The 13,088-nt window shown below is 38.4% G+C and overlaps 1 protein-coding gene across 1 annotated transcript in view; it reads right to left on the bottom strand.

Moving 5' to 3' along the window:
• LOC124723061 overlaps positions 1 to 13,088 on the bottom strand; it is a 193,739-nt gene that overhangs the window by 150,812 nt on the left and 29,839 nt on the right. Inside the window, exons 2-4 of the mRNA XM_047248239.1 lie at positions 3,988 to 4,116; positions 3,428 to 3,589; positions 2,979 to 3,329 (exon numbers count right to left, since the gene is read on the bottom strand). Coding sequence (XP_047104195.1) covers positions 2,979 to 3,329; positions 3,428 to 3,589; positions 3,988 to 4,116 — 642 coding nt within the window. The remainder of the gene's footprint in view (positions 1 to 2,978; positions 3,330 to 3,427; positions 3,590 to 3,987; positions 4,117 to 13,088) is intronic.

The following is a 13,088-nucleotide window of genomic DNA, read 5'->3' on the forward strand; positions in this document are numbered from 1 at the left end:
TGGAGCTTCAATGTTAGGCGGGTCATGGAGCCCCTCAGGAACATAATGACTAGGGTGGGGAAGATGTCCAATGTTCACTCTGTGTGCTTGCTGGGGGGCCTTGTCCAGAATGTGGAAGAGGCTCTTCCAGCAGCTATCGAGCATGCGGGGTGCAGCCAGCTGCAAATTGTTGTACATGTTGGCACCAACGATGCCTGTCGTTGGTGTTCTGAGGAAATTCTTGGGTCCTTACGACTGGCTATATTGGTGAAGGTGGCCTCCATCTCCCGAGGAGTGGAAGTCAAGCGTGACGATCTGCAGCATCGTATCCAGGGTGGACCGAGGTCCTCTGGTTTGGAGTCCGGTCCTCTGGTTTGGAGTCGAGTGGAAAATCTAAACCAGAGGCTACATCGACTCTGTGACAAAAATGGTTGTAGATTCCTCAATCTATGCTTTGGGATGGAAGGTTGTAGGATGCCCCTTTATAGATCAGGGGTGCACTACACACAGGAAGCAGCTACATGGGTAGCACAGTACTTGTGGGTTTTTAGATTAGGTTCCTCCCCACGGGAAACAAACAGCTGGCCTGAAAAATTACCAGATCATGACACTGATGTGGGTCTGCCAACTGTAAAAATTGTTAGTTCACCTAAACAGGTCATTCCAGAGGATTTAAATATGCTACGTCTCATGTCAGTAAACTGTCGAAGCGTCTGTAACAAGCTCCCCAAGTTACTCCCTGAAATAAACTGTAGCCATGCCAATATAGTATTAGATACCGAAAGCTGGCTGAAACCAGACAAAAATAGCAGTGAAATTTTGAACTCAGATTGGACAATGTTTAGGAAGGATAGGACTGATGCTACGGGAGATAGTGTGTTTATTGCAGTTAAAAGCTGTTTAAACGCAGTTGGAATCGATACTGGGTCAGACTGTGAAATAGACTGGATAAAGCTGTCAATCAGACAAGGAGTGACCATTGTATTAGGATATTTTATAGACCACCAGCATCCGCAACAAATGTCGCAGAATGTTTCAGGGAAAGTCTAGAGACTTTGGCGCGGATTGTGCCCTCCGCCACACACCGCTTGGTGGCTAGCGGAGTATATATGTAGATATAGATGTAGAACCCCAGCAGCAGCCAATCAGAGAATGAACTTGGCTATGCCTTCTGTTCTGTAGAACAGTGTCATAACAGTATGCTATATCAGGTGCCAGTTGCCACTGTCAGTTCCTGAAAATACTTACAGCTGCAAAAGTATTTGGTTGATTGGTTCACTGGGAGTTAAGGGTCTAAACAGCAAGCTCATCAACCAATCAATCTACGAGTAGTTCATCAAGAGTTAGTGACATCCACAAGGAACACGTTCTGATGATGAAACTACACAGAAGCGGTAAAATCGAGGCTTTGAAAGCAAAGCTGATGCCATAGCCAGTACATAGGTCACAGCAGATGAGGAGTCTCCGAGGACTCATTCTTGGTGAGAGAAACCCCTTGCCGCTTCTGACCCCTGCCAACCCGATGAAGTACGAAGGCAGTTACAGAACAAGGAATGCCTTCTAGTTGGCAGATTTATCCACTGGACTACCAATAATAAAAACAAAATGAGAGAAGTAGGTAAAACACCAAGTGGGTGTCCTTGGGGCTCTGCATGCAACACTATAGCCATCCCATCACTGATACATTATTGTCAAGGTGCTAAAGAGTGCCCACTATTCAACAGGGTGGTACCCCCAAAACGAAAAATAGGATATAACAGAAAAGGAAGAAAACTGCATTTAAAATAGAATAAAAGGGAGAGCTGCTCAAAAGTTGACAAAACAGGATTGGTCCCGATTGGTCCCCTGCAAAGTATTTGATCTAATTTGTTTTTGTCATGTGCTTTGTTTCTCTGTGCAATGAAATGAAATTAAATGTGCCTAAGGCTTTTGAAGCTGGAATCACCCTTCTGGGGTATTTGGCAATCAGGTGCAAGTCTTTTTAGTTGATGCCACTTTGGCAACTTGCCCATCGATGATCACCACCACCAACATCACGAAGACAAAAAACATGCACACAAGTGCAAAGAATCCCCAACCAAGCCAGCAGGAATCAAACATAGGGCCCCGAGATCAAGTCAGCAATACTAACCACAAGACCACAAGCTGATGACTCTTTGTGCAGTATCTTCATTTAATATAACAACATGTCTTGACGGTATCAATAAAAATGTGCAGAAAAGTGATAAGGATATTATGAATCCACAAAGTGAAATTCCATCATCTTAAATTTTTATGCTCTGTTCTAATGTTCACAGAAAATAATGATTAACATGGTCTGCATTTCTGCAAGAACATGTTTCCAACTGTTGTGACATCTTCCGTGAGTGTGTATTTACTACTTCTTATATTACACTTAGTCTTTCCTGTACCTGGTTACCACTTGCAGGCACAGGTCTATGCTGCACGTAGCTTAGACCTGTAATGGAAAGCAATAATAAAATCACAGGAAAGACGTTATGTAATGAAAGTAGAAAAAAAATGACCCCTGAAGATGCCACAACAGTGGTGAAAAATGGTTGTGCATAAATAAGAATAAAATTGTGTTTTTACTAAGAGTTGGATCCCTTTATGCAAAACTGCTTGTTAAAAGAAAGCTTTTGACAGTATTCAGTAATAAACCAAACAACTGTGACCACAAGTTATACTGCATGAGCAAGTAATAGCAAACTTACAACATTGCCTTTCTTCATGCTTAACCAGGTTCCATTATCAATCATGTAATTATTCTGATCCAGATACAGGCAGCAGAAGTTAATTGCCAGACAAGGAAATGGTGGGGAATGGGGATTTGCTTTTTTCCAGCTGCAGATAGTTCATTTCACATCTAACTTTTAAGCTGTCATAATTTTGGACTGAACTGTGAGAGCAATACTTCCTTTGTTCCTTTTCAAATAACAAGTATGTGTACTACCAAATATAACTAATAGCATAAAACTGCCAATTGTCTGTGGACTCACCACTTCTGCACACACCTGATTGCTATTCAAACTTGCAGTGTCAACAGCTTGGTTTGAAACTTGAAGTGAAGAACTGTTGCTTGAATCACTTTGAGATGTCCACAAAGGTGTGCTGCTATCGGTTGATTTATTATTTGATGAAGGAGTCTTGTTTGGTGTTCTGTTTAACTGAGGTGGTGTTTTCCCAACATTATTCATAGTTGTTATTGAGCCATTATTTGGGGTGTTTACTTGCGCCTGCTCCTTGTGTATCGGATGATTTGGATCTGCAAGATCAAAAAGAGGTTGTATAACCTCAGATTGGAAAACGGAGTTCTTCTGCCACAAATTCAGCACCCTGACAATCTTGCTCTGTAACAAAAAAGTCAACATTCACAAATAGTATAACAATAATTCAAGGACTACTCCCCCTCCTAAAAGTAGCCATGAAGTAATAGCTGACAACCAACCTTTTCTTCTGGTGGGCACTTGAAAAGATGTACAAAAGTATTTTGCAGATTTTTTGCAAATCTGGGAGCAAAAACATCTTTGTCAGCTCCAAACTGATGCCTCGACTGCCGAACAATTGAATCAATAACATATAGTCCAGGAACCTTATACTCAGGCCGGCACTAAAAAAAAAAAAAAAATTCAGTTACATTAGTGAAAAATAGTATCACACTTAAAATAATGTTATTTAACTTTTACCGTATAATGAAATAGAGACCACACGTGTCTTGAGTGTGCCTATCTGGGCAAATGATACTGATATGAAAAACATGATTTCATAAATTACTTTAGGAAAGTTAAATATAAAACTTAATATCTCAGTAATAAATACCTCCCTACTAAGTATATCAGTCTGTCAACGTTGTCCCATTGCAATTAACAGAACATGTTCTTCATTATTAACCACACATTAATATTACTCTAACTCAATGAGCGTACTTTCTACATATATCAGCTTGATAAGAGATGTGAAAAACAAAATACAGCAAAAAAGGTCATGATTGATAATCATTCTAAATACCTTCTGAATGAATTTTTCAACACTTTGAACAACATGTTTGTAGAATTTTATGGCTTTGATAGCTCCTTTAGTTATGCTAGTCATTTTGGCTTTTGATATAGGTGGTTTCACCTCATACAGAGCTGACAGCTGCAACAGAAGAAACAGACATCAAAGGATATTTATATGTCAACTATGTTTGGTTCCATAGGGAAGTAGTTAGTCAAATGACGTTGATTGCATAAACAGATTTTGGTCACAGTATGGCCATCATCTGTGCTAAAAAAGACATAAAAAGAAACCGTTACAATAAGGTAATGTACATGCCTCATTAAATGTAGAGTTGTATAAGCTTTAAATGTGTCAATCAGAAATACATATCAATAAATGCAAGTTAAAAGTTTAAAACCACTTTATATGCACAGTCCCAAATGGACTATTCATGTCAAAGGCCAATTTTGCACTGAGATTGCTGTTTACAGTTACAATGCAGATGGCTTCAGTGTTCTTCATATGAATCTACAATGACCTCTTTACATGTGTGATATGTTGAAAACTTTACTTTACTTTACAATTAGTAAACTCCCATGCTATTATTTTATACTTTTTTAAAAACTTATTTACATAAAACAAACAAGGTGTAACTACAAAAGGTGACTAATGTTTTTCAGTTAACAGTTAACTTATTGTAACTGGTTCTTTGAGCAGTGAACATGGCCACGCAGTGACTGAAGTCTGGATAAGCAATAAACATTATTTGCGACTGACTACTGTACCTTTTACTATTTGTTGTGTGTCAACACTTTTAGTGAAAGTGAATGCGCTTGTTGGGGGGGGAGGGGGGAGGTGATGCCAGTCATATAGGTTTCAATAATTTTTAATTTCACAATAACGAAATGCACTTAGTTGAAAGAAAAGAAGCAAAGTGAATAAAATTCTGACATTACATTCAAATTACCAAAACATTTATTTTTCATTTAGTCAGTCACATAAGGTATGTAATATACCCAGAATCGTTTAAAATAGAAATATAAAAACAAAATGCTGACTATGAAATAATAATAATAAACATACAGCATAAGAATGTACCTCATTTCCTCACGCTTAATTATGGGATATGAAAGGGAAACATGTCAGCCTTTGCCCAATGTTAGGAACTATAGCGGTATTCACCTGGAATTAACGGGGAAAACCCCAATTGGCGTAACTGGATTACATAAACAAGCCTGAATCTTCTTTACATCAACAGTTTCTTTAAATTTTGAATTCATTTTAATAGTTAACAGTAACCATACTTTCATGGAATGATACTAAAATATTTAGAATTTTTGTCCACTATTCCATTCATTTTAGTGAATTCATTAATAAATCACAATTAACCTTTACTTAAGCATTCCTGGATGGAATAAGTCACCTGCTCCGAGAAAAGCTTTCAGTTTCAATTTAAAAAACCTGCAGTTTTTCTCGAACAGCCTTCATCTGTTGTAGTTGTCTACTGAAACTGTATACAGCAAAGTGCTGTGCAATGTTTTAACCTTACTTAAAGATATGCTCACGACAAAAACTGTTCGTCATCTTATGACCAACTGAATAGCTATCACTGCCCTTGTTAACCAAGTTCCTACTGTCAATCACAAATCTCATAAGTGAGAAGATTTATTGTGGTGTCAGTTTAAGCTTATTACATAGAGGTTAGGTTGCTCACTTTCTGGTTAAAACTATTTTTTGTGGTTGAGCAGAATTGCCCACAAGATGATATCCTCTACCACATCAAGGAATAAAAGTATGCCAATAGGATGAGGAATTCCGTCTTATGCGAGACACCTTTTCAGTTTTGTTTTACCCAGACATGTTTCAGCACTTTTTGTGCTTCAGTGGGTTATTTTATTTTCTTAGCTTACATGAAGCTATTGGGTATTTATGTTGATAACTAGTCTGCTACACAATGTAAAACTTGTCATGGCTTTGATAATATAGTGTTTTCTCATATGTTTTGGAGAGGTGAATACACTGATTTCTGTGACTTATAGTCGTTTGATAATGCAGTTTCTATGAATTTTCAAACATGGGTAGAGTTTTGTCACAATTCAATGGAAACACTACAACATCAAAACCATGACAAGTTGTAGATTGTGTAGCAGATTAGCTACCAACATAAATACCCAATAGGTTCATGTAAGTTAAGAAAAGAAAATAACCTACTGAAGATATCACAAAAAGTGCTGAAACATGTCTGGGTAAAATGAAACTGAAAAGGTGTCTTATATAAGGCGGAATTCCTTGTCCTATTTTCAAAGACGTAAGAAGAACTGCACCACCACAAGATGATAAAATTATGCAAAATAAACAAGTTTTAGTTTGTCATTGGCACTAACTGTTGAAAACATTTTAACTGTAAATATAGTGGCATTCAGTTTCTGCAACAGTTCATGAAGATGGGCCTTTAGTAAGGGATCTCTCTCTACTATCAATACCATATATCTGGTATCCTCTACCTAAATGATCAGATTACCATTGTAAGAGAGTTGAAGGACAGTGTAAAACGCAACTTGCGTAAGAAACTAGATGTTCTGAGTTTTACTGCACTTACAAGCCAGCCTCTTAGCTGTGAATCAAGAGTTGCTTCCCTCCAAAAGATGAGATTATGTTATTCATTTTCTTACCTGCATGTGAAACAAGCATAATGGCTATATTTGCAAACAAACCAATTTTAGACTTGTCAGCAACAAATTAATGCAAGGCACGACTAAATATTAAGAAAGGATGCAACCTGAGTATGGGACTTTGACGAAGATTCCATTACAGCAAATTGCTGTTCTAAAAACCAAAAATGCCAACAGCATATTTCTTACAAAGATCCTTGTGTTGCTGTCATGCTATGGCTGCCTTTATTTTCAAATAAATCAAATTGAGAAAGCAACCCCCAGACTGGGTACATACATAAAGTGGTCTCTCTTGGATGATTGTATACTGCCCCCACCACTGCTGCATTACTATATCACAAAAGCATTATGTGATGTAGCAAACCACACAATACATAGCTTAAGAAAGAAGCTACAAAATGGTAATTTTGTGAGTAACTTATGAAAACTCTACATGTTGATACGAAAGACACAAAAGCATAATTTGACATTTATTCTTTCTAGATACGCTGTTGAATGATTTATCATTAAGCAATGAACAGATAAAAGCCATGCCAAAAATATGGAAAACCCTGTGTCAATGAAGCTCAATGCATCTGCAAATATCCGTTTATCGACAAGATGGCAGAGAGCCTCTGAATTCGAAACTGTTGCATATGTGATAGGACTTAGGCCCTACTATGACTTTCAGAGTCCCAGGTGGCTGCTGTTTTCCTTGACTTAATACAGTTCTGCATTGCCGTTTAGTGAACAAAATATGAGCCTATTGAGTATCGGCCCAGATTTGTGACTGAATTCAAGACTTCCTTGCAGATACATCAACATGTGACTCTTAATAGGATAAAATCAACAGATGTAGAGGTAGTTTGAAGAAGCTCCATATTGCTGTTTGCAGATTGTGCAGTTGCTTATAACAAGGTATCAAAGCCAGAAAACTGAAGTGAATTATAGGAGGACCCGCAGAAGAGATCAATGATTGATGCAAGGGACTGGCATTTAGCAAGGACATAAATAAATGTAACATATTTTGCATTAATATGCAAAGAAATCCACTACCATATACTTCAACTATTGGCGAGAAATCATTATAAACGATAACTACTATAAAATACCTATGAGTAGCCATTCAAAGTAACATAAAGGTGGAATGACAACATAAAAAAAATTATATGGAAAGCAAATGCTAGACAGTTTCATAGAAAGAATCTCATGGAAATGGATTTCATCCAAGAACGAAGTGGCTTACAAACCACTTGTTCAACCTATACTTGAGAACTGATCATCAGTCTGGGACCCTTACCTTAACACAAAACCCAGAGTTATGTCTTTTTTATTATTTTGACAGAAACTTAAAATCTGGAGTATACTTGGATAACTTAAGAACAGAGCTTTGAAAAAATAAACCCTTGCTTATAACCATTTCAGCACTGATAGTTATGTGTTCGGCCACTAGAGAGCATCTGGTCCTACATTTGTAGACCGGCTGTCATTTTATGATTAAGGTGGTTGCCACTAGATATTGTCTTTACTGTGTGCAGCTTTGGATACTAGACAACGAAATGCGCACTTCCTGTTCTCTCCTGCATTGTCGTTTAGACAATGGTTTCAGGAAACTGTTGTGAAATAAATGGTTAGGTTAGTCTTCACAGCTACACATAAACTAAAAAATTGACTTCAAGTTTCAGGCTATTATAGTCAAAGTCTAGCGCACGAGTATACTCAAGATTTTATTACCGGTGATGTTCAAAACTTTGTAACTCATTATTTTGAACTTTAAAAGCTATCTTTATACAGCTATATGTAATGCTGTTCATTGTACGATGTTTCTCATTAATAAAAAAATAATATTTTTTGGCACATAATTTGAAACAAATATCAATATGTTAAGGGGTTAATAGAAGAACCAGAGAAGCTCCAATGATGACTAATATGTTTCTTCTTGAGCTTGAGAGTGTTAAGGAGATACTCCACAACCTCTAATGGCAAATGCTACAAGTGAGAGATGATGTGCATCATGGAGAGGATTACTATTGAAATTCGGGGAGAGTTATCTCTCTCTCTCTCTCTCTCTCTCTCTCTCTCTCTCTCTCTCTCTCTCTCTCTCTCTCTCTCTCTTTTTTTTTGCTGCGGTAGAGCGCGCAAAAGCAAGCCATGCCGCGAGCAGCGACAGGTCGTAAACACTCATTATCAGAATGCGACAAACAATGCATGATACAGTACAATAATGCATTTTCAGCTTAGAGTGACATAAACACCTATAACAAAGAGAACGGCACTTATCAGATCAAAGCAAAATAAGCAATCGATTCAAACCAGACAAAGCACATGCAAAAGGAAGGGTGCCCGCCTGACACATAGCAATGGCTACTTGATAAAGCTTAACTGTTAAGCTTATGACTCAAACCAAACTACTGTAGCTGTATCTTCAAACCATTCGACCTCAATTGTGTGTCATGTTACAATGGACCAACTTTGCTTCGATTTGGAGGGGCAGTCTAAAACTTTTATCGCCACTTGAATTTCAAGTCTCAAATTTCAGGTGTGGCTTAAGATTTGGGAAAATCTTTTTTCCTCGATTTCGAGTCTCATTTTCCAGGTGCGGCTCAGATTCGAGTAAATACAGTACCATACCTCCTGCCCTGAACATGTTAATGAATCCACTGCAGCTGCACTGAAGCACCTCAAGTTAATAGCGCAATGCAGAATGGGCGCCCTCATCAGAACTCAATTTTTGGGAAAATCAGGTACTGAACTTGGGGCCCTGTATGTTATGATAAGCCAAGCTCATCAGTGAATAACAGAGCTCTTCAATAAGTTTTATCTATACATCGCGTAACTACTTTTTAGAGTAACTTCTGGTTGCAGACCACCACCACCACCACCACCACCACCACCACCACCACCAAGGTATTTGGAAATAATATCTCATGTGTTACATGTGAAAATTGGTAAGTCAATAGGAAATTTGAGATGTTTAATGGACAAGGTCCTCTGTCTAGCACTGGTAGTACTACCTGGAAAATGGATGATGATTAAAATTTCCAGACAATGATCTTTAGTTTTTTATGTTGTATCAAATGTATACATTAAGAGGGCAGCATACGCCTCTCATGGCAAAGGTGGAGGAGAAATTAATAAAGCTTTGTACAAACAATTTTGGTGTGTATTTATATTAACTCTAGAAAATCACAAGAAATTATAGCTGAACACTCAGAATGGGACTGGAATCCTTTCCTCTAAGGACTCCGAGAACATTTTGCATGGACCAAATAACATAAAAAAATCAAAGATGTTGAAGGTATTTGTAAAAGTATTTTGTAAAACATGGTTTATAAACCATGTTTTACAAATACACTTTGATTGTAAGAATATGGAAAGTAAACCACACAAGGACTTGTTATAACACACTCAATGTGGAAGGAAGAAAGGTTGGTTTTCACCTATTAATTTCTACGTTATGCTCTATAAATTCAATAATAAAAGAGAGCCTTCAAGGGTGTTCATCAAGTCTAATTATAGGTTAATTAGCAGCTTCTGTAAACTATAGCAACGACTTATTACAACTAACGTTAATCTGCCGAGAATCCTTCCGGGTTGTATGGCTGTGGTCCATGGAAATCTTCTATCCCTGACGTTTCGTCCAAAGTTATGTTGGACATCTTCGTAGGTGTTCCTGGTTGTGCCGAGTCTTACCGACTGACGAGTTGGACATCAAAGAACAGCCTAAATACCGTGGAAAGTGGTTGTGGTTTGGATTTCACGTGATAGCAGAGATAAACCTCGTCAAGGATAAAATGTAAATATCAATCATAGTACATCAAAGATAAAAACTTGTCATCGATTCTGTAGCGCCACTGTCCATATATCGCTGAGTTTCATAGCTTCTTCTTTTTTGTTAAAATTATCCCCATGTTTATATATTTCGATGGCTTCTCTATATAGACGTGGATTTCGATGGCTTCTCTATATTGACGTGGATAATAGTTCGTTCAGTTTCTGAAAACTTCACTAAGTGATCACCTGACTGAAGAGCATGTTCCACCACGGCTGACTTGACTGTTTTCCCTAGTTGGCAAAGACTTTTATGTTCTTTCAACCTTATATTTACACTTCTCTTTGTAGTTCCAAATGCAGACCCTACCACATGTACAAAGAATCTTGTATACACCACTTACAGAAGGGGGGGGGGAATGTTTATTCTTAACGGAACAAAGTGCTTGGCCTATTTTCTTAGTTAGTCTGAAGGTTTATCACTGTTATCAAGTGAAATACAGACCACACCCACTTTCCACGGAATTTGGGCCATTCTTCGACATACAAGTCGTCAGTCAGCAAGACTCAGCACAACCAGGAGCACCTCCGAAGATGTCCAACATAGCTTTGGACGAAACGTCAGGGATAGAAGAGTTCCATGGACCACGGCCATACAACCTGGAAGAATTCTCAGCAGCTGAAACATCCAGTCGTGAAAGCCTTGATTGTATAACGTTAATCTACTCACACTGGTAATTATGGGAATAACTTCTAGATTAATTAAACTGTACCTCAACAGAAAAGCAGCTACATTAAAGAGAGATAAAAAAATAAAAACACAGCTCTTTCTCTTGGTGTTTCTATCTAAAACTTCAAACAAAGCATATAATAACTTCACTGAGAACACTACCAGCTTTCTATACACTGAAAAAGTTAAAAACATGTTTAAGGTGAATGTTAATGTAAACTGGAATTTACTTACCAGTGTCCAAATAATCCAACCAATAATAGTAAGAGTGGCAAATAACATTTTCTTTTACTTTAGTTTTCAATATCGGAGCAGTTCTAATTCCCTGCCTGATGCCTGCCAGCAACCCATAAAAGAGTTTAACATCAGAATAGAAAACTAATTTCTGAAATCTAAATGTAAGTGCACAGTCTATTTGGAAATTATTTTTACTTCTAGTATTGTGGATGTGACTTTTACACTTCACCCTAAATTCACACTTATAACAACAACAAAGACCATTGGGGATTAAATGTATTCTCACATTAGTGTAAGAATTGCAAGGTCCCTGGCAAAGCTTCTACAGCCTGTAGAATAAATACTAGTTTTATCCTTAGCTGTATTGCTCTTGACAATTATGCAATAGGACAGTACTGACAAAGTCTGAAATGTATGCCAGTAAATCACTTCTGCAGGTCAACACAAAGAGAGATTTCTAAATGCAAATCAAGCAGAACTGAACTTTCTCCATTAACTTATCCATGTACTTGAGTCATCTCAGTGTATTATTCATCTGGATGCCTAAGAGCTTCACACGCAGAGCCTCATAAAGGTAGTTCTACTTCAACATGGTCCAGTCACATTAATGTGAGCACCAACTATGTTCAACGTCAACGTGCAATAACCACACGCAGGTGACACTAGCAGTAGAGGGTATATAAAGTGTGCTGGGGGGTCGCGGAAAACAGTGCAGTCGTTTTTGTAATGTGGAAACGGAGTGATTTAGCTGACCTTGAAAATGGCATGATCATTGGCTTTTGGGCCAGTGGAAGCATTTCAGAAACAGCTAAGTTTGTAGGCCGCTCGTGTATAATAATGTGTAACATATACCATACATGTCAAAATGGCACCATGCAAAACTGGCACCGAGGTAACTGCAATGCACTACAGGCCGTAGATGACAAGAGTGCATGATAGATGTGTAGGGCAAGTCAACATGTAACTGTTGAGCAACTGACCACCCACATGAACCAAGGAACTGCCATCAGTGTCTCCACAAGGACTATTCGGTGAGTGTAGCTGTGTATGGGCTTCCACAGCAGGCACCTGATTCATGTACCCATGATGACATGCTGACTGCTGTCCATCAGCAATCAAAGCTGGAAGGAGGGAGCGTTATGGTCTACGGAATGTTTTCATGGCATTTCTTAGGTGATTTCGTCATTCCGGAAGGCGCACTGGATCAACACAAGGGATCATGTCCACCCTTACATGCAGTTTGTTTCTCCTTGGCATGCCGGCATGTACCAGCAGGACTATGTAACATGTCACACAGCTCGCAATGTACACGATGTGTTCGAACACCACCACAATGAGTTTGCCTCACTCTCGAGGCCACCAAACTCCCCAGATTTAAACTCAACTGCAAATCTGTGTCACCACTTCGATCGGGCTATACACTGGAACACACTCATCATTTTCAATTAATTCAGGGGTTATTTTTGGCCAAACACAACACACCCGTAGCTTGCCAGCCTAGCTATTTCCCTGACCTAGCACCGGGTGTCTTCTGGCTTTTCCCTAAACTGAAAAAGAATGTGAAAGGAAGCAGATTTTTTAACAGGGAAGATATTATGCAAAGAATTCAATGGAGCAGTTCCACATCATACAAAAAGGCACTTTCCAGCATTGCTTCCAGCAGTGGCAGCAACATTGGAAGGTGTGTGTAGAAGCTGAAGGAGATTACTTTGAAGGTGACTGATGTCAAACAATTTTATCTG

Source organism: Schistocerca piceifrons, chromosome X, assembly GCF_021461385.2.
Source record: "Schistocerca piceifrons isolate TAMUIC-IGC-003096 chromosome X, iqSchPice1.1, whole genome shotgun sequence".
NCBI classification, from domain to species: Eukaryota; Metazoa; Arthropoda; class Insecta; order Orthoptera; family Acrididae; genus Schistocerca; species Schistocerca piceifrons.